The sequence below is a fragment of the Myotis yumanensis genome, unplaced genomic scaffold (genome assembly GCF_028538775.1).
Source record: "Myotis yumanensis isolate MYYU_CA2020_CCGP unplaced genomic scaffold, mMyoYum1.0.hap1 SCAF_10, whole genome shotgun sequence".
Classification (NCBI taxonomy): domain Eukaryota; kingdom Metazoa; phylum Chordata; class Mammalia; order Chiroptera; family Vespertilionidae; genus Myotis; species Myotis yumanensis.
In genome coordinates, this window is record NW_027223761.1 from 46,703,823 (window position 1) to 46,726,191 (window position 22,369).

Below are 22,369 nucleotides of genomic sequence, written 5' to 3' on the forward strand. Positions count from 1 at the left end.
GTAAAAGGCCTTGAAAACTATAGGACATTGAAAAAAAAAGATAGAGGAAGATATAAACAAGTAGAAGAATATACCATGTTCATGGATTGGTAGAATCAACATCATTAAAATGCCCATACTACCCAAAGCAATCTATAGATTCAATGCAACCCCTATTAAAATACTAATGACATATTTCACAAACCTAGAACAAACTCTCCAAAAATTTATATGGAACCGAAAAGGACTCTGAATAGTCACAGCAATCTTTAGAAAGAAGAACAAAGTTGGAAGAATCACAATACCAGATATCAAGTATTTATACTACAAAGCCACTGTACTCAAAACAGCCTGGTACTGGCACAAGAACAAGCATATAGATCAATGGAACAGAACAGAGAACCCAGAAATCAACCCAAGCCACTATGCTCAATTAATATTTGACAAAGAAGGCAAGAGCATACATTGGAGCAGAAACAGTCTCTTCAATAAATGGTGTTGGGAAAACTGAACAGGTACATGCAAAAAATGAAACTAGACCACCAACTTACATCATACACAAGAATAAACTGAAAATGGATAAAAGACTTAAATGTAAGATGTGAAACCATAAAAGTACTAGAAGAAACCATAGCCACCAAAATCTCAGGCATCTCTCGTAGCAATATATTTACCCATACATCTCCTAGGACAATGGAAACTAAGACAAAAATAAACAAATGAAACTACATGAAAATAAAAAGCTTCTGCATGGCAAAAGAAACTATCATCAAAATAACAAGAATCCCCCTACAATAGAGAATATATTTGCCAATGATACATCTGATAAGGGTTTAATCTCCAAAATATAAAGGGAACTCATACAACTTAACAAAAGGAAGACAAACAATCCAATTTAAAAATGGGCAAAGGACCTAAATAGACACCTTTCCAAAGTGGACATATAGAAAGCCAAGAGTCATGAAAAAATGCTCAGAGTCATTAATTATCCGAGAGATGCAAATCAAAATGACAATGAGATATCACCTCACACCTGTCAGAAAGGCTATAATCAACAAATCAACCAAGTGTTGGTGAGGTTGGGGAGAAGAGGGAACCCTAGTACACTGCTGCTGGGAATGCAGACTGGTGCAGCCACTGTGGAAAACAGTATGGAGTTTCCTCAAGGAAATAAAAATGGGACTCCCATTTGACCCAGTCATCCCTCTTCTAGGAATATATCCCAAGAAACCAGAAACACCAATCAGAAAGAATATATGAACCCCTATGTTCATAGCAGCACAATTTACAATAGCTAAGACTTGGAAACAGACTAAGTGCCCATCAGCAGATGAGTGGATAAAAAAGCTATGGTACATTTACACAATGGAATACTATGTGGCAATAAAAAAGAAAGAACTCATACCATTTGCAACAGCATGGATGGACCAGGAGAGTATTATGCTGAACAAAATAAGCCAATCAGAGAAAGATTAAGTATCACATGATCTCACTCATATGTGGAATCTAATGAACGAAATAAACTGATGATCAAAAGTAGACCGAGTCATAGAGGCATGAACACTGTTGAACCCTAGCGGGGAGGCAGGGGATGCTGGGTGGGAAGAAATCAATCAATGAACTTGTATGCATATATGCATAACCAGTGGACACAGACAATGGGGTGGTGAGGGCCTGATTGGGGGTGGTGGGATGGTAGCAAGCTGGAAGAGGTTAATGGGGGAAAAAGAAGGACCATTTCCCCCCTAAGAACAGGAACAATACTTGTAATACCTTCAATAGTGAAGAGTTAAAAAATAAAAATAAAAAAGCACCACCAAGAGAAATGTACTACATCTAAATTATTTTCAGGAGTCACAGAAAATTCTGCTGCAGATTATCAAATTATCACTATAAATATTAGTATATTAATTCAAAACATGACAAATTATTAGCCATAGTACCAGAATCTCTGAGGGAAAAAGAGGCAGAATAATTGACATCATATTCTGTTGACACTGTTTCTAGAGAAAAAGCAACAATTTACGTGGGAAGTTATGCTTCAGGAATTTACTGAAGGCACATACTAACTCCTTTTGACTTAAACAGATCTTTATAAAATTTTCATTAAATTTATTGAGTGACGATTAATAAGATTATATAGGTTTCAAGTGTACAAAACTATAATACATAATCTGTATGTTGCACTGTATATTCACCATCCAAAAGTAAAGTCTCCTTCCGTCACCATATATTTGACCCCCTTTAACTTCTTCTACCAACCCTGCTCCTCTTTCCCTCTGGTAACCACAGTACTGTTGTCTGTGTCTATTAGTTTTTTGTCTGTTTGTTACTTTCTGTTTATATCCCACACTAGAAGCCCAGTGCATGAATTCATACACAGGTGGGGTCCAGCCAGCACACCCCAATGGGGGCCAATCCAGAGTGGGGCTGGTGGGGGGCAAGGGCACGCAGGCGGTTAGCTGGCTGGCTCCGCCCCCAATCAGGGTGGGGGAGCCAATTGGGGGTGGGGCCAGCCGGGGGGTAGGGGCCATGGGAGGTTGGGGCGGCAGGAGCCGATCAGGCCCGAATGAAGCCTATTGGCCACCGCAGTGCGCACCATAGCGACCAGTCATTCTGGTCATTCCACCATTCAGTTGCTGAGCAATTACATATATAGACTAGAGGCCCGGTGCACAAAAATTTGTGGACTGGTGGGGGGCGGGGGGTGTCCCTCAGCCCCACTTGTGCCCTCTCACAGTCTGTAACCCCTCAGGAGATAACGACCGGATGGCTTAGGCCTGCTCCCAGGTGGCAGAGGGCAGGCCCAATCCCTAGGTGCGGCCCCTGGTCAGGCTCAGAGCAGGGCCGATTGGGGTGTTGGGGCGCCACACCCTGTCATGCACAGAGCAGGGCGGATTGGGAGGTTGCAATGCCACCCCCAGTCACGCTCAGGGTAGAGCCGATTGGGGGGTTGGGGCACCGCCCCCGTCACACACAGAGCAGGGCGGATCAGGGGGTTGGGGCACCGCCCCATCACCCACAGAGCAGGGCCGATCATGGGGTTGGGGCACTCCCCCCTGTCACACTCAGGGTAGAGCCGATGGGGAGGTTGTGGCTCCACCCCGTCACACACAGAGCAGGGCCCATGGGGGGGGCGGTTGGGGAGCTCCCCCCTATCAGGGCAGATAGGGAGGTTGTGGTCCCGCCCCCTGTCACACACACAGCCATAGGGTGATCAGGGGGTTTGGGCGCTACCCCGTTATGCTGCTCCAGGGGCCAGGAGGCCTCGCAGCTCCACTGATCCCAGTGCTGGGAGGCCTCACTGCTCCGCTGAACCCAGTGCTGGGAGGCCTTGCTGCTCCGCTGATCCCAGTGCTGGGAGGCCTCGCGGCTCCGCTGATCCCGGGTTTGGGAGGCCTTGTGGCTCCGCTGATCCCCATGCTGGGAGGCATATTACCCTTTTACTATATAGGATAGATGCCTGGTGCATGGGTGGGGGCCGGCTGGTTTGCCCTGAGGGGTGTCCTGGATCAGGGTGGGGGTCCCGCTTGGGTGCCTGGCCAGCCTGGATGAGGGGATGATGTCTATTTGCAGCTGGTCACACCCCCTTCAGGGTGTGGGTCCCCACTGGGGTGCCTGGCCAGACTGCGTGAGGGGCTGAGAGCCATTTTCAGGCTGGCGGGTGACTGAAGCGCCCAACCTCTCCTTTTTTTCCTTTTTTTTTTTTTTAATTCTGGGATTTATTTACCTTCTATGGCTGTCACTGGAACTGAGAGCCGGCTTTACCTCTGAGGCTCGGCTCCAGCTCTGAGGCCTCGGCTGCTGAAAGCAGGTATCTGGTTTGTTTGGCTTCTATAATTGAAACACTGTTGCAACTCCAGCTAGGCCGGCTGGCTGAAAGCATGGGGTTTGTTTAGCTTCTATAATTGCAACATTGTTTCTTAGAGTGCAAGCTCAGAGCCCAGCAGCGGCAGGTGGGGAACCTTGGCTTCCTCCTTCACTGGAGCAAGCAAGCCTCCTGTTCACTTCAGCTGCCTGGCTGCCGGCCGCCATCTTGGTTGGCAGCTAATTTGCATATCGCCCTGATTAGCCAATGGGAAGCGTGTCGGGTGTACGGTTAATTACCATGTTTGTCTATTATTAGATAGGATGAGTGAAATCATATGGTTCTTAACTATTTCGTCTGACTTATTTCACTTAGCAGGATGGTCTCAAAATCCATCATGTTGTCACAAATGACACTATTTCATCTTTTCTTATGGCTGAGTAGTATTCCACTGTATATATGTACCACATCTTCTTTATCCAATCATCCATTGAAGGATACTTAGTTTGCTTCCATGTTTTGACCACTGTGAATAACACTGCAATGAACATAGAGATACATACATTTTTATGAATAAACTAGTGGCCCAGTGCACGAAATTCATGCGGGGGGGGGGGGGGGGTGTTATCCCTCAGCCCAGCCTGCACCCTCTCCAATCTGGGATCCTTCGAAGGATGTCGTACTGCCAGTTTACAGGGATCGGGCCTAAACTGGTAGTCAGACATCCCTCTCACAATCCGGGACTGCTGGCTCCTAACCACTCACCTGCCTGCCCGCCTGCCTGCCTGATTGCCCCAACCACTCTGCTTACCACCTGCTTGCCCCCAAATGCCCCCCTCCCGCCATCCTGATCACCCCCAACTGCTCCCCGTGCCAACCTGCTCACCCCCAACTGCCACCCCTGCTGGCCTGCTTGCCCCTACCTTCCCTCCCCACTGGCCTGCTTGCCCCCAACTGCCCCCCTGGCTGACCTGCTCACTCCAAATTGCCCCCCTTCACTGTCCTGATCACCTCCAAATGACCCCTACTGATGGCCTGCTCGCCCCTAACTGGCCCCCCTGCTGGTCTGCTTACCCCCAACAGCCCCGCCCCCCATCAGCCTGATCACCCACAATTGCCGTGCCATCCTGGCCTGATCACCCACAACTGCCCTCCCCTCTTGGCCTCTAACCGCCTCTACCTCAGCCCTGCCACCATGGCTTTGTCCAGAAGAACATCTGGAAGGTATCCTGTAAGGTCTCCCAGTCTAATTAGCATATTACCCTTTTATTAGTATAGATAGAGGCCTGGTGCATGGGTAGGGGCTGGCTGGTTTGCCCTGAAGGGTGTTCCAGATCAGGGTGGGGGTCCCGCTGGGGTGCCTGGCCAGCCTGGGTGAGGGGCTGAGGGCCGTTTTCAGGCTGGCCATGACCCCTGGCGACCCAAGCTCCCAGCTTCTCCTTCTTTTCTTTTTTTTCTTCCAGCACCTCCTTGAGCGGAGGCCAGGGCAGACTGGAAACAGGTATCTGGGATTTATTTATCTTCTATAATTGAAACTTTGTGTAGCCTTGAGTGGAGCCCAGGGCCGGTCAGGGCAGGCGGGAAGCTTGGCTTCCTCCATCACTGGGGGCAACCCAAGCCTCCTGCTCACTCCAGCTCCGTGGCCACCGCCATCTTAGTTGGGTTAATTTGCATACTCACTCCTGATTGGCTGGTGGGTGTGGCGGAGTAGCAGAGTGATGGTTAATTTGCATGTTTCTCTTTTATTAGTGTAGATATTTTCAAAATTTTTAGGTAGATATGCAAAAGAAGAGTCAAGTGGTAGCTCTAGTCTTAAATTTTTGAGGAATCCCATACTATTTTCCATAGTGGCTGTACCAATTTACACTCCCACTAGCAGTATATAACTGTTCTGTTTTTCTCTACCACCTCTGCAACACTTATTTCTTGTCTTGTTGATAATAGCCATCCTAACAGTTGTGATTTTAACTTTCATTTTTCTAATAGCTAGTGAAGATGAGCATCTTTTCATATATCTTTTGGTCATTTGTATGTCTTCCTTGGAGAAGTGTCTGTTCAGGTCCTCTGTCATTTTTTAATTCGATTTTTTGTTGTTGCGTTATATGGGTTTTTTGTATATTTTGGATATTAGGCCCTTATCAAAGGTATTATTTGCAAATATCTTCTTCAATTCGGTTGGTTGCCTTTTTGTTTTGTTGTTGGTTTCTTTTGCTGTGCCACTAGGCCCTATAAAGACTGTGCCATTAGGCCCTATAAACCACATACTACATAAGGCCACTCTACCAAATCTGGGAGATGCAGCAGCTCTACCTAATACATAGAAACAAACATAGGAAGGCAGCCAACATGAGGAGACAAAGAAAAATGACTTAAATTAAAAAGAGCAGGGAAAAAACTCCAGAAAAGAAACTAAATGAAACCGAGGCAAGCAATCTATAGATGTAGAATTCAAAACACTGGTTATAAAGTTGTGTGGGCCAACACTCTAGCCACTGCTCAGCACATTCTTAAACAAGCCTACCTAAAGGTCATTTGACTCTTAGAAAAATGTACCTTTGTTTAAATTATTATTTAGTATTGATTAGGGCCAGAACATAAAATTAGGTGTCAACTTGGAGAAAACTTATAAAAATGGAAATGACTTTTGTCCAGTGGAGATACAAATTATTTTTGTCTAGTAGAGAAGTTAACTCCAAAGGTATGGTTTCATTGTCACACAGCATATTAACCAACTTCATATTCTAGGTTTGTATCTAATTTAGCAATCTAATTTCAACAGTTCTTTGTTGCACTGACTATACTGGTATGTATGTTGGTTTCTCACTTCTCTCTTTTTTTAATTTTTATTTTTTTTTGCTAAAAGTATTACAAAGGGTATTACATATGTGTCCTTTCCCCCCCCCCCCCCCCCGCCCTTGACAATCCCCTACCCTCCCTTACCCCCCAGTGTCTTATGTCCATTAGTTATGCTTATATGCATGCATACAAGTCCTTCGGTTGATCTCTTACTCCCCTCCCTCCTGCCTCCCAACCCTCCCTGGCCTTCCCACTGCAGTTTGACAATCAGTTTGAGGCAGCTCTGCCTCTGTATCTATTATTGTTCAAAAGTTTGTAATGGTCTTTATTATCCATGAATGAGTGAGATCATGTGTATTTTTCCTTCATTGACTGGCTTGTTTCACTTAGCATAATGCTCTCCAGTTCCATCCATGCTGTTGCAAATGGTAAGAGTTCCTTCTTTTTTACAGCAGCATAATATTCCATCGTGTAGATGTACCACAGTTTTCTAATCCATTCATCTACTGATGGGCACTTAGGCTGTTTCCAGATCTTAGCTATGGTGAATTGTCTCACTTCTCTTTTGAGTGGGGATTTAGTCATCCTGCTTGTTCCCTTATCAATGTGTTAAATAAAACTTGGTCTCATGCTCACTATTTGTAGGCATGAGAATTATATTTTCCCAAAAATATTTTAAAAAGCTCCACAGAAATGTTGGTTTTGCTAGAGAAACAGTAACTCTGCTAAACCTCTAGAAACAATGCCCAGAACTTCTGTATCTATTTTTATTTTATTACTGATCAAATAAACTGCTTAATTTTCATAAGTAATGTCAAGAATAATAAATATACTAAAAAATAATTATTAACTTATCACCATCATCAATCCATAAGTATACCTATCCAATGAAGAAGGACAAGAATAATCTTCACAAAACAACAATTTCTTTGTTATGAAAAATTATCCAAACAGCCAAATATTTTAAAATATATGCTCAGATCAGTTCAACCACCTCTGGGCACAGAGTGTGCTAGCAAAGAAATCTCCACAATCAAACCCAAAAATAACGTTTAAATAACCACATTTGGCGCTGGCTGGAATGGCCCAGTTGGCTGGAGCGTCAACCAGTACACCAAAAGGTTGCAGGTTTTCAGGGCACATACCTAGGGTTATGGGCTTGATCCCCAGTGAGGGTGCATACGGGAGGCAACAAACCAATGTTTCTCTCTTTCTCAGTCTCTAAAAATCAACATATCCTTGGGTGAAGGTTAAATAACCATATTGGAACCCCAGGTTTCAGGATAGTCCTCAGTAGCCACAGTAATAGCATAACTAAACACTGCAAGCCTACTGACTAAGTATGCTAAAATAAAGGTATTAATCCTATTTAAAAAAAAAACAAAACACCCAATCTTATTAGAGTAAAATATCCAGCCCTACCGCTTACAATAAGTAATTTTTATGAGCCACACATTATATATCAGATATAACAGCCTTTTCATCTGGAACACACATTTGCCAAAGCATTAACTATGGCTAACCAATCCAACATATACATTCTAATGGAGCATCTCTAGTTTGTATGTGTCTATTTATTCATGTATGATGAAACATATAAGGAGCCTGCATACCACAGACACCTGGAATATCAAAGTGATCCCATTATTTTCACATATGAATCAGCACTTATAGGCCAGGTACTCCTATGAGAACACGTTTTCTGAGGTGATACAATAATTACAAATTTACTTGCAACTATCCATTCATGAAAAGAATGAACCTGAAGTGAGTAAGTCCTTCCTTACATAGTTCTTTACTTTTCACTATTTTTTACATGAAAAAGGATCAAATAAGTCCTCAGGATGAACACCAAATATAAATAAAATTCCATTTCATCCTTAGTGCATAATCAAAAATATCTTAAGATTTATTTTCCCAATTACATAATTACCTGCTAAGAGGACTATTTCCACCGTGGATCCCTAGAGCATGTGCTCTGCTGCCACTGGTGCTAGCGATATACAGCCTGCTGCTGTCTGTCCTGCTCTGAGGTTTATTTTCAAAGTCAAAGTTTCAAGTTAGTGTATCCGATTGCTAAAACCTCAGTCACATGGATTCCCCTGCACATATAATAAGCTGAAAAATGCAAGTTGTTTTGTTTTCTTTAATCTATCTTGAGAAGGCAGTCTTGACTTTTATCAAATGCAAATCTGACCTTTTATTTTACTTACTTTAAATTTTTCCAAAAAAATCTTTAACTTATTATTTAAGCATTGCTATAATTTCCTCTCAACATGTTTTCCCAGATTATTCTCCCAATCTATCTCCCACCTACATCCATACCTTTCTCTCTCGCCTTCCCTCCATTATTCCCTTCCTCTCTTTCTTACACACACACACACACACACACACACACACACACACACACATTTCCTCTGGCTCGAGTATACTACTAATCTCTGAAACACACCACCATCCCTGTCCATAGTAATGATCTTCCCTCAGCTATAATGATATTTTTCCATAAAATATTTTCCATCTATCTCAGGTAGAAACATTCACTCTTACCTCAAAATTACACTACACACAACACATGCTTTATATTTTACCACACTTTTATTAGCCTATACATCTCCTCCTTCCAGAATCCCCAACCCATGCATCAGACTGAGTAAGGAATTGTTCATTGTGCTTCTGAGCAACCTGAAGTTAACTCTAGTTTAGCACTTATCACAATGTATTGTAATGGCCTGTTTCTTATACTGACATGTGAACTCCATTAAGACTATGTGTGTTTATTCACTATTGTATTCCACCTATATAGTACCCAATAGGTGCTCAATAAATATTTGTTGAATAATAAGAAGATGAAATCAAGAATAAACATGTTTCCTAGTCAGCCCCATTTATGAGTATGAGCTACTCAAAATGCCTAGGAAAATGTCATGTACTGTAAAAGTTTATGAAATGCTTGGATAAAAGGAAATTAAATAACAATAGTAAGTTCACAAATTTGTCTTCAGAATTTCCAGAGACTGTAGAAAGTAGTAATTAGATTGACAGCATTACTGGAAAAGCCCAATGCTATAATCCTGCTACCAAATGGAATGAAAGTATGTGTACGCTGACTATCTTCATCTAAAGCCTTTTTGTCCAGGAGCAGCACATGACCTTGTACAGGAGAGGAAATCAATGCAGGATTGTTAAGCTGGGGAATGTCTTACCCATGGATCTACAAACCATTGGCCAGCATTCAGAGTTGACAGGAATTTCCAATAGAAGAAGGATGTTGCTGTATAGGATTCACTTGGCTTGACCTCCCTGATATTGGTTGTTCTTCTCAGGTTATGGTCATGCATGAGAAAAGGCACCTCATCAATACTGCAGGCAGAGGGGGGAAAGAGGGGAAGGGATGGATAGGCTGAACTCAGCCACCTTGGCACATAGAGTTCTCAGAAGCCCATCAAGGTCACAAGTTTCACTAGGGTTCCTTACTCCCTCCCAGATCTCATCAAAGGCTTACGTGCTAGTCATTTACACTTCGATGTCCATATTTTTCAGCCCTAGGGTTCAATCTTTTGTGGTATATCCTATCAGTGATGGTGAAAGAGTAGCTTCCCTATCCAGGTGTTTTCTGGCATCAGGAAAACAGCAGGTACAGTAGTGACTGAGAGTGAATGGGGTGGTGCTAGGGCAAGGCCCTAAGGTCCCAAAATTATGCTAAGCAGGCATCCACACAATCTTCCTGTGTTTTTCTGACCCATTCCCCAGCTAGGCACTTGCCTGAGTATTTCTGGCCTACATCCTTCACATCAGGTAGTATCATTAGAAAAACATCCTGGTTCTCTTATCTGCTATTTGCCTTGAAGAATCTCTGCCTTTATGAAAATCTCTCTTCCTTTCCCATTAAAATACCTATGAAAAGAACCCTGTAATGGCCATGAGGGTGAAACAGGGTTGAGACTTAGCTTCCTGCCCATTAACAACTACAAAATTGGATGAAATGAAGGAAATAACTTGTTCAGCCAATGGAGTACAATATGATGATTTCAGAAAAGACAAATAAATGAAATAAGCTCTACCATTATCCAAGCTTCCTTCTTGCAGGTGAATACAGGATTGTGGAATACAGGACGGGGGAACCTAAAAGGGACCCAGCTATTGTGCTGAAATGAGGAGAAAAAGATCAGATTAAGGAGAGGTCAAGACATCTAGAATTTATGAGCTAGAGTCCTATAAAGCAGGAGTCCTCAAACTACGGCCCGCGGGCCACATGCAAATACAAATATTGTATTTGTTCCCGTTTTGTTTTTTTACTTCAAAATAAGATATGTGCAGTGTGCAAAGGAATTTGTTCACAGTTTTTTTTTTTAAACTAAAGTCTGGCCCTCCAACAGTCTGAGGGACAGTGAACTGGCCCCCTGTTTAAAAAGTTTGAGGACCCCGGCTATAGAGGTTGGAGCTTGAGAAAGACAGAGAGAAGGAGATCTCTTGATTGATCTAGGGCAGTGGTCGGCAAACTGCGGCCCAAAGAGCCACATGCGGCTCTTTGGCCTCTTGAGTGTGGCTCTTCCACAAAATACCACGTGCAGGGGTGCACGTACAGTGCAATTGAAACTTCGTGGCCCATGAGCAGAAGTTGGTTTTCGGCCTGGGCAAGTCTATTTTGAAGAAGTGGCGTTAGAAGTGGGGGTATGTTCGCTGAGGTCAACCCCTCAAATTGAGGACGTTTTTAGCAAAGGCCAGCTTAGGAGTACCCTAATTAAGTTAATAACAATGTACCTACCTATATAGTTTAAGTTTAAAAAATTTGGCTCTCAAAAGAAATTTCAATCATTGTGCTGTTGATATTTGGCTCTGCTGACTAATGAGTTTGCTGACCACTGATCTAGGGAAATATGCAATTCGCAGGAAAAAGCCTGGCTATAAACTGGGGTTAATTTTATTCCATTTCAGCTCTCAGCCCTGTAGCAGCTATCCATCCCCCACTAAGAGCCATATCGAAAGCAACTGTGTACAGGTTCCTGGAATAGCTTGCACAGCAGCTGCTGAGAACCGGGGTAGTAAAAAGGACCCTGTACTGCAACTATGAGGGTTTATGCTCTGGTTGCTGGCTGCTGCTCTTTGTCACTGACGGGCAGACAGAGAGGTGGGCAACCATTGTTGCAGCTCCCCCCACTGTTGCAAAGCCCTCCCACTCTGCTTGAAGTGACTTTCAGAGGATTTAAAAATCCAGCCCCCCTCCCCTGATGGGTTTGGCTCAGTGCATAGAGTGTCGGCCTGCGGACTTGGGGGGGTCCCAGGTTTGATTCCAGTCAAGGGCATGTACCTTAGTTGCGGGCACATCCCCGGTGGGGGGTGTGCAGGAGGCAGCTGATCGATCTTTCTCTCTCATCGATGTTTCTAACTCTCTGTCCCTCTTCCTTCCTCTCTGTAAAAAATCAATAAAATATATTTCAAAAAAATATATTACTTAAAAAGAAAACCCAGCACCCTTTTTACTACTCTTCATTTTTCTCCTTTTGAAAGACAGACATTAAAGACAATCATTTTAAAACAAGTGAATATATGAAAAAATTTACAAAGTGACTGTATAAAACAGCTGCATATATAGGGAAATTAGAATGTGACTGTGTATGCCCAAGAAAGGGATCAGAAAAATCTGAAAATACCTGAAGTTTGCACCTCAGGCTAACCCATGGCACAGAGACATCCTAAACAAATTATAATAAAATTATTTAAATGTAGTAAATCCTTAGGAAGGAGGAGAATCTGATTTCCAGTGTTACTACTTTATTAAATTCAAATGTCCATTTTTCAACCAAAAAAATATCATCAAAAATATCACAAGGCATACAAAGAAACAGGAAAGCAGAGCCTGTTTAAAGGAAAAAAATAAATCAACAAAAACTGTCTCTGAAAAAGAGCTGATGGCAAATATACTAGACAAAGACTTTTAAAAAACTGTCTTCAAGATACTCAAATAAGTAAAGAAACATGTAGATAAAGTCAAGAAAAATTGTATGAATGAAAGAACAATATTAATAAAACAATTATAAACCTAAAAGAAACAAAAAATAATTTTGGAGCCAAAATGTACAATATCTGAAATGAAAAACTGACTAAAGAGATTCAAAGGAAGATTAAAGCAGGCAGAAGAATCAGTGACTTACAAGGTATGACAATAGAAGTTATTGAGTCGAAGGAACAGAAATATAAAAGATCATATAAAACAGTCTAAGGAATACACCGACACCAAAGCCAAACAAACACCCTAAAAGAAAATAAAACTCAGCCCGGCAGTGTTGCTCAGTGGTTGAGTGTTGACCCATGAACCAAGAGGTCACTGGTTTGATTCCTGGTCAGGGGCACATGTCTGCGTTACAGGCTCAAACTCCAGTAGGGGGCATGCAGGAGGCAGTTGATCAGTGATTCTCTCTCATCACTGATGTTTCTATCTCTCTATCCCTCTCCCTTCCTCTCTCTCTAAAATCAACTTTAAAAAAAAATAAAACTATAGAACAACATCCCTTATGAACACTGATGCAAAAATCCTTAACAAAATACTAGAAAGCATAATTCTGCGGTGTATTAAAAAAATTATAAAATATGGCCAAAAACAATTTATTCCTAAAATGAAAGGATGGTTCAACATAACAAAATCCATCAATGCAATACATCATATTAACAGAATGAATGGAAAAAAACACATAATAATTTCAATTGTCACAGAAAAAGCATTTAATAAAATTCAACACCCTTTTATAATACCACTTAATAATGTAGGAATAGAAGAAAACATCCCAACATAACAACAGACATAAGAAAACCTACAGTGAACATCATATTCCAACCGTGAAAAACTGAAAACTTTTCCACTAGGAACAAAGCAAGGCAAGGCAAGAAATAAGGCAAGGTCTACTTTTTCCTCTTTTCACAGCAGTACTAGAAGTTCTAGCCAGAGCAAATAAGCAACACAGAGAAATGGATGGCATAAAAATTAGGAAGAAATAAAATTACCTGTTTTCAGATGATAAAATCATATGTAGAAAACCGTAAATATTCCCATTAAAAAAAACCAGAACTAATAAATGAATTCAGCAAACTAGCAGGATACAAAGTCAAAACACAAATATCAGTTGCATTTCTATACAGTAACTAGAGGCCTGGTGCACAAAATTAGTGCAGGGGGGGTTCTCCTCAACCCAGCCTGCACCCTCTCGCAATCCAGGATCCCTCGAGGGATGTCCAACTGCCTCGGACATTCCTCTCGCAATCCGGGACTGCTGGCTCCTAACCACTGGCCTGCCTGCCTGCCTGCCCACCCCTAACCACTCTTCCTGCCTGCCTCATCACCTCTAACCACTCTGCCTGCCTGCCTGATTGCCCCTAACCATTCTGCCTGCCTGCCTGCCCACCCCTAACCACTCTTCCTGCCTGCCTCATCACCTCTAACCACTCTGCCTGCCTGCCTGCCTGATTGCCCCTCACCACTCTGCCTGCCTGCCTGATATCCCCTAACTGCCTTTGCCTTGGCCCCCACCATTGCGGCTTCATCTGGAAGGACGTCCAGAATGACATCTGGAAGGTCATTCGGCTGTCTGGTCTAATTAGCATATTATGCTTTTATTATTATAGATGATGAACAATCTGAAAGGAAATTGCAAAGATAATTCCATTTACAAAAGCATCAAAAAGAATAATATACTTAGAAAAAAACTTAACCAAGGATGTGCAATTCAAAAAACACTGCTGAGAGAAATTTAAAAATTGGAACTCATCTTGCCCTAACTGGTTTGGCTCAGCAAATAGAACATCAGCCTGTGGACTGAAGGGTCCCAGGTTCAATTCTAGTCAAGGGCACATGCCCGGGGTGCAGGCTCAATCGTCAGTAGGGGACATGCAGGAGGCAGCTAATCAATGATTCTCTCTCATCATTGATGTTTCCATCTCTCTCTCCCTCCCTTCCTCTCTGAAATCAATAAAAATATTTTTTTTTAAAAATTGGAACACATCTCATCTTCATGTATTGGAAGACTTAACATTATTAAGATATTGGTACTACCCAAAGCAGTCTACCAATTCAATGCAATCACTATCAAAATGCCAATGATGTTTCTTTTTAAGAAATAGAACAGTCCCTAACCGGTTTGGCTCAGCAGATAGAGCGTCGGCCTGCGGACTGAAGGGTCCCAGGTTCAATTCCGGTAAAGGGCATGTACCTTGGTTGTAGGCACATCCCCAGTGGGGAGTGTGCAGGAGGCAGCTGATCGATGTTTCTCTCTCATCAATGTTTCTAACTCTCTATCCTTCTCCCTTCCTCTCTGTAAAAAAATCAATAAAATATATTTTTTTAAAAATAAAAAGAAAAGAAATAGAACAAAACCCATTCTGAAATTCATATAGATTCTCAAGGGATCCTGAATATCCAAAACAATCTTTAAAAAGAGAACAAAACTGGAGTACTCACATTTTCTAACTTCAAAACTTACCACAAAGTTACAGTAATCAAAACACTATGGAAGATGATGGCATAGGCAAACGCCTGTACTCGCTGCCTCCCACTACCACATCAATAGGACAACTAAAATACAGAACAACCATCATCCAGAACCGCGAGAAAGCTGGCTGAATGGAAGTCCTACAACTAGAGAAGTAAAGAAGAAAGCGCACTGAGAGTGAGAAGAGGTGTGGAGGTGCAGAATGGGCTGGTCTGGCACCCACCAGTGCCACTTTTTTAGTCAGGAGGGAGATCGTCTTTGCGGAGGGTGCCTGGAGGAGCAAGGGGTCCAGCCCCCTACCAGATGCCCAGCCCAGGGTCACAGAGCTGAGAAAAGAAGTCCCTATGGGCAGTAAGAACTATGGGCTGTAAAAACCAGTGCGGACTGGGGCTTAGTGACACAGAGGCTGCTGGAGACCCAGCTGCTCTTAAAAGGCCAGCACACAAACTGAACTTACAAGCTCCTGCTTCCTCTGAGCTCCAGTGCTGGGCGAAGCTGGGGGAGGAGAGGGTCCAGACACATATGAGGAGAAACTTGACTGTCTGACATTGAGGCAGGAACTTGGGGGCAGCTTTCTCCCAGATGGAGGTGCTTGCAGTAGTCATTGTTCCTATTTTGGGACCTTCCCAGTTGCAGGGCTGACTGGCAGCCATTTCTGTTTGCTCCACCCTGGTGATTCCCTGACACCTCACCCCATCCAATTTACAACCCCATCCAAGCTGCTTGCAGTGGCTTTTGCATATGAATGGCCTGTCCTTGCTCAGGCTAAAACCTGTCAAACAAATTGCAGCTGAGTCAGGGAGCCCCAAACCTATCAACAAAAGTCCCAAGATCCAGCACCAGCACCAGCCTGCCTTGCTTCACAGCTGGGCCTCATTTGGGTGCTGCCAAACCCCATACAAAGAGGAGGAATCTTCAGATCTTTCTAGCTCCTGCTGGGTGGCCCCAGGCAGTGGCTGACTTTATACCTTCCTGGAGACCCAAGAGCCAGTGTATCCAGTGGTCAGTGTCAGACCATATAAGATTACAACTCTACACATCCATAAATGACACACTCAAGGGGCAGACTCATTGAGTACTAAAGCCCTACTGAAGCAAGTCCTGCTCCATAAGGGTATCTCCTGCACAGCAGCTCTCCCACTGTAGTCGCAGCTGGTCCCCACAGCCAATTGGCCTGGAGGTCAATTCCTCCCAGTGACACCAGCAATCAAGCTCAACTACAACAAGACTGCACACAGCCCACAAAGGGTGCACCTAGAGTGTCCACCTCAGGTGACTGGGGAGGCTGAGCCACTGGGCCATATAGGACACCTACTACATAAGGCCACTCTCTCAACTCAAGGAGACTTAGCAGCTCTACCCAATACATAGAAACAAACACAGAGAAGCAGCCAAAATGTGGAGACAAAGAAACATGTCACAAATGAAAGAACAGAAGAAAGCAAACTACTGGATATAGAGTTCAAAACCATGGTTATAAGGTTACTCAAGAACCTTCTAGAAACCTCCAAGGGACTTAGTGAGACTTTCAAGGATCTTAGTGGGAATGCCAAAAAAAAAAAAAAAAAAAAAAAAAAAGGAAAAGGACCAGTCAGAAATTAAGCATACACTGACTGATATAAAGAATAATATACAGGGATTCAACAGTAGACTAGAGGATCCTGAGAATCAAGTCAATGATTTGAAATATGAGGAAGCAAAAAAACACCCAACCAGAATAGCTAAAAGAAAAAAGAATCCAAAAATATGAAGATAGTGTAAGGAGCCTCTGGAAAAATTTCAAGCATACCAACATCTGAATTTTGGGATTTCCGGAAGAAGAGAGAGCGAGCAAGATATTGAAAACCTATTTGAAGAAATAATAACAGAAAACTTCCCCTATCTGTTGAAACAAATAGACTTACAAGTTCAGGAAGCACAGAGAACCCCAAACAAGAGGAACCCAAAGAGGACCACATCAAGACACATCATAATTAAAATGCCAAAGAGCTAAAGACAAAGAGAGAATCTTAAAAGCAGAAAGAGAAAAGCAGTTAGTTACCCATACGACTGTCAGCTAATTTCTCAACTGAAACTATACAGGCCCGAAGGGAGTGGCAAAAAATATTCAAAGTGATGACCAGCAAGGACATACAGTCAAGATTACTGTACCCAGCAAAGCTATGATTTAGAATTGAAGGTCAGATAAAGAGCTTCACAGACAAGAAAAAGCTAAAGAAGTTCATCACCACCAAACCAGTATTATATGAAATGCTGAGGGTATTCTTTAAGAAGAGAAAGAAGAAGAAAAAGAAAACAATAAAAAATGTGAGTAACAAAATAGCAACAAATACATCTATCAACAATTGAATCTAAAAATCAAACAAATAAGAAATCTAATGAACAGAATAAACTGGTGAATAAAACAGAATTGGGGGCATGGAAATGGAACAGACTGACAATTCTCAGAGGGAAGGGGAGGTGAGATGAGAGGAAGAGATTAAACAAAGATCTTATAAGCATGTATGCATTACCTATGTACACAGACAATAGGGTGGTGAAGTCCTGGGGCAGGGCGGGAACTGGGTGGAGGGGAGCTATGAGGGAAAAAAAGAGGGACATCTACACTAATAAAAGAGAAACATGGTAATTGGCATATGACCTCTACCCTTCCCATTGGCTAATCAGTGTATCCTTATGCAAATTAACTGTCAGCCAAGATGGCGTCCGGCAGCCATGCACTGAAGCCAGCAGGGAGGCTTGCTTCCTCCAGGAACTGCAGACTCCAACGTTCCCCGCCTCACTTGCCGGACTCTCAACTGCAACTCCAAGCAACTATTACTATGTTGCAAATAAGAAGCTAAACAAAACTGGCTTTCAGTCAGCCCCGGACCTCAACATTGTATCGATGTTTTCAGCAGCGAGGCCTCAGAGCTAAAGCTGGCCCAGAATAAAAAAAAAAAAAGAAAACAAGGAGCGGTTGGGAGCTTTTAGTCAACTGCCAGCGGGAAAACAGCCCTCAGCCCCTCATCCAGGCTGGCCAAGCACCCCAGTGGGGACCCCCACTCTGATCCAGGACACCCTTCAGGGCAAACCAGCCGGCCCCCACCCGTGCACCAGGCCTCTATCCTATATAGTAAAAGGGTAATATGCCTCCCAGCACTGGGATCAGCGGAGCAGCGAGGCTCCCGGCACCGGGATCAGTGTGACAGGGGGCAGCGCCCAAACCTCCTGATCAGCCCTGCTCTGTGCCTGATAGGGGGGGAGCTCCCCAATCCCCTGATCGCCCTGCGGCTCTGTGTTTGACAGGGTGCAGCGCACCAACCCCCTGATCGGCCCTGCTCTGTGTGTGACAGGGTGCGGTGCCCCAACCCCCCACCCCACGGGCCCTGCTCTGTGTGTGACAGGGTGAGGTGCCCCAACCCCCCGCCCCCACGGGCCCTGCTCTGTGTGTGACAGGGTAGAACCATAACCTCTCCATCGGCCCTGCCCTGAGTGTGACAGTGGTGGCGCCCCAACCCCCTGATCGGCCCTGCTCTGTGGGTGATAGAGGGTGGCGCCCCAATCCCCCTCCACGGGCCTTGCTCTGTGTGTGACAGGGTAGAGCCATAACCTCCCCATTGGCCCTGCCCTGAGTGTGACAGGGTGCAGCGCCCCAACCCCCTGATCCGCCCTGCTCTGTGTGTGACAGGGGGCGGTGTCCCAGCTCCCCTATTGGCCCTACTCTGTGAGTGACAGCGGGGAGCTCCTCAACCCCCTGATGGGCCCTGCTCTGTGACAGGGGGCAGCGCCCCAACCCCCTGATCGGCCCTGCTCTGTGTGTGACAGGGGGTGGCGCCGCAACCTCCCCATTGACCCTGCCTTGAGTGTAACAGGGGGCGGTGCCCCAACCCCCCAATCAGTCTATCCTGAGCATGACTGAGGGTGGCATTGCAACCTCCCGATCCGCCCTGCTCTGTGCATGACAGGGCGGCGCCCCAACTCCCCAATCGGCCCTGCTCTGAGCCTGACCAGGGGCTGCACCTAGGGATTGGGCCTGCCCTCTGCCACCCGGGAGCAGGCCTAAGCCAGCAGGTCGTTATCTCCCGAGGGGTCCCAGACTGTGAGAGGGCACAGGCCGGGCTGGGGAACCCCCCCCCCCCCCCCCCGCACCGAGTGCACAAATTTTTGTGCACCGGGCCTCTAGTCTATAATAATTTCAACAATAAAGATTTTTAAAAAGGATTGATTAACAACAACAGTATGATACAAGCATAAAGACAGAAAAATATACTAGAATAGAATAGAGCAAAAATAAACTGCTGCATGTATGGTCACAATTTTTTATTTTGTAATACTTTTATTGATTTCAGAGAGGAAGAAAGAGATAGAAACATCAATGATGAGGAAGAATCATCAATCGGCTGCCTCCTGCATGCCCCCCATTGGGGACTGAGCATTCAACTGGGGCATGTGCCCCGCACGTATGGTCACAATTTCTGACAAGTGTGTGGAAGACCATTCAACAGAGAAAGGACTATCTTTTCAACATTTTTTAATTGGGTTATCTTTCTGTTGAGTTGTAGGAGTTCTTTATATATTCTAGATATTAAATCCTTATCAGATATATGATTTGCAAATATTTTCTTCCATTCTGTAACTTGTCATTTAAGGCTCTTAATCATGTCTTTTGACACAAAAGTTTTTAATTTTGAAGTCCAGTTTACCTATCTTTTGTTTTTTGCTACACATACTTTTAGTGTCTTATCACAAAATCCACTGCCAAATCCAAGTTCATAAAGATTTACCCTTGGGTTTTATTCTAAGGGTTTTCTGGTATTAGTTCTTATATTTATGTAATTGACTTTATTTTAGTTAATTTTAATATACTAGAGGCCCAGTGCACAAAAATTTGTGTACCTGGGAAAGTCCCTCAGCCTGGCCTGTGCCCTCTCGCAGTCTAGGACCCTTCAGGGGATGTCCACCTGCTGGCTTAGGCCCACTCCCCGGGGGATCGGGCCTAAGCTGGAAGTGAGACATCCCTCTGGCAGTCCAGGAGCCCTTGGGGGATGTCCACTTGCCAGCGGGGAGCAGGCCTAAGCTGTAGTCAGACATCCATAGCACTGCTGAGGAGGCGGGAGAGGCTCCCACCACCACCGCTGTACTGGCAGCCACAGCCTGGCTTGTGGCTGAGCAGAGCTCCCCCTGTGGGAGCGCACTGACCACCAGGGGGCAGCTCCGGCATTGAGTATCTGCCCCCTGGTGGTCAGTGTGTATCATAGTGACCAGTCATTCCTAGTCATTCTGCTGTTAGGGTCAATTTGCACATTACCCTTTCATTATATAGAACAGAGGCCTGGTGCATGGGTGGGGGCCTGCTGGTTTGCCCTGACGGGTGTCCTGGATCAGGGTGGGGGTCCCACTGGGGTGCCTGGCCAGCCTGGGTGAGGGGCTGATGGCTGTTTGCAGGCTGGCCAACCCCCCCCCCCCCCCCAGCGGTGACCTTCACGCCATATGGGTGTAGCCAGCCTGGATGAGGGGCTAAGGGCTGTTTTCAGGCTGGCCACACCACCTTCAGGGTGGATGTCCCTCCTGGGGTGCCTGGCAAGCCTGGGTGAGGGGCTGAGGGTCGTTTTCAGGCTGGCCACACCCCCTGGTGACCCAAGCTCCCAGCCTCTCCTTTTTTTCTTTTTTTTTTTTTCAGTGCCTCCTTAAACGGAAGCCAGGGCAGGCTGGAAGCAGGTATCTGGGATTTATTTATCTACTATAATTGAAACTTTGTAGCCTTGAGCGGAGCCCAGGGCTGGCCAGGGCAGGCGGGAAGCTTGGCTTCCTCCATCGCCGGGGGCAACCCAAGCCTCCTGCTCACTCCAGCTCCGTGGCCCTGCCATCTTAGTTGGGTTAATTTGCATATTTGCTGCTGATTGGCTTGTGGGCGTGGCTTGAGCATAGCGGAGGGGCAGTTAATTTGCATGTTTCTCTTTTATTAAATTGGATGGTATGAGCCATGGGTCATTGAGTTTCTTTGCATCTTTGTCAAAATCATTTGGCATCAAAAAATGAAAAACAGTACACATAAGGGGAAAAAATTTTTGCAAATCACATATCAAATAAAGGAGACCTCTTTCTTTAACTCATGGATTATTTAGAAGTAGATTTGTTTCATTTCCAATTGTTTAGAGATTTTTCTGTTACTTTTGTCACTACTTTCTGATGTGATTCTATTGTGGTCAGAGAATTCACACCCCCTACTGGGGATCGAGCCTGAAAACCAGGCATGTGCCCTGACCAGGAATTGAACTGGTGGTTTCTTGGTGCATGGAATGATGCCCAACCAACTGAGCCACACTGATCAGGACTGTGTATATTTTTAAATCTATGATTCTAGTCTCTCTCTTTGGCTCTATCCACTGAGCCAAACTGGCTACGGTGAGGGTTACCATGTTTAGACCCAGAATACATGTCCTGGCTCATGTTTTGTGGGCTACGATTTAAATGCTAATCTAGTTTTCAAAGTCTTTGCCATGCTTTTCTGGCCATTCTCATTATGTGCTTCCCAGAGGTCAATCTAAAACTAATGGTGCTCCAGATCAATGTTCAGTTATCAGATCTTCTGCTGTTTTGCTTCTGTTTGGTCTCATACATGAGTTATACAAAAGTCTGCCTAATATTTTATATATAAGGTTTAAAAATCAGATGCTCTACCATAGCAGTTTTTCAGAAAATTAAACATAGAATTATCATATGGTCCAGCAACTCCACTTCCTGGTGTATACCCAAAAAGAACTGAAAGCAAAATGTAGAAAAGATTTTTGTATATTGATTTTCATGGCAGCTTTAATAAAAATAGTCAAGAAGTAAAAACAATCAAGATGTCCATTTGTGGATGAATGGATAAGCAAAATGTGGGATATACATATAATGGGATATTAATCAGCCTAAAAAAGGAAATCTTGTCACATGTTAACACATAGATGAAACTTGAAGACATTATGCTAAGTGAAATTAGTCACAAAAACACAGTACAATGGGGCCTTGACTTACGAGTGTCCCGACTAACGAGTTTTTCGAGATACGAGCTGTCTCTCGGCCGATTTTTTGCTTTGAGTTGCGAGCTAAAATTCAGGTTACGAGCCAGCTTCAGATACCCCACTGCTAGTTGGCACAGCGAACGTCACAGTGAACGCCACATTAGCCCAGAATCACGTGTCTCACTCGTTCACAATTGATTTGACATACGAGTAATTTGAGTTACGAGCTCCGTCATGGAATGAATTAAACTCGTAAGTCAAGGCCCCACTATACTATATGATTCCACTTATATAAGGTATCTAAAGTAGACAAA

At 44.2% G+C, this 22,369-nt stretch overlaps 1 protein-coding gene across 1 annotated transcript in view; it reads right to left on the reverse strand.

The window, feature by feature from the left end:
- GDPD4 (glycerophosphodiester phosphodiesterase domain containing 4) overlaps nt 1-22,369 on the reverse strand; it is an 85,775-nt gene that overhangs the window by 39,244 nt on the left and 24,162 nt on the right. The window contains exon 9 of the mRNA XM_070427045.1: nt 9,790-9,946. Within this exon, the coding sequence (XP_070283146.1) occupies nt 9,790-9,946 (157 nt within the window). The remainder of the gene's footprint in view (nt 1-9,789; nt 9,947-22,369) is intronic.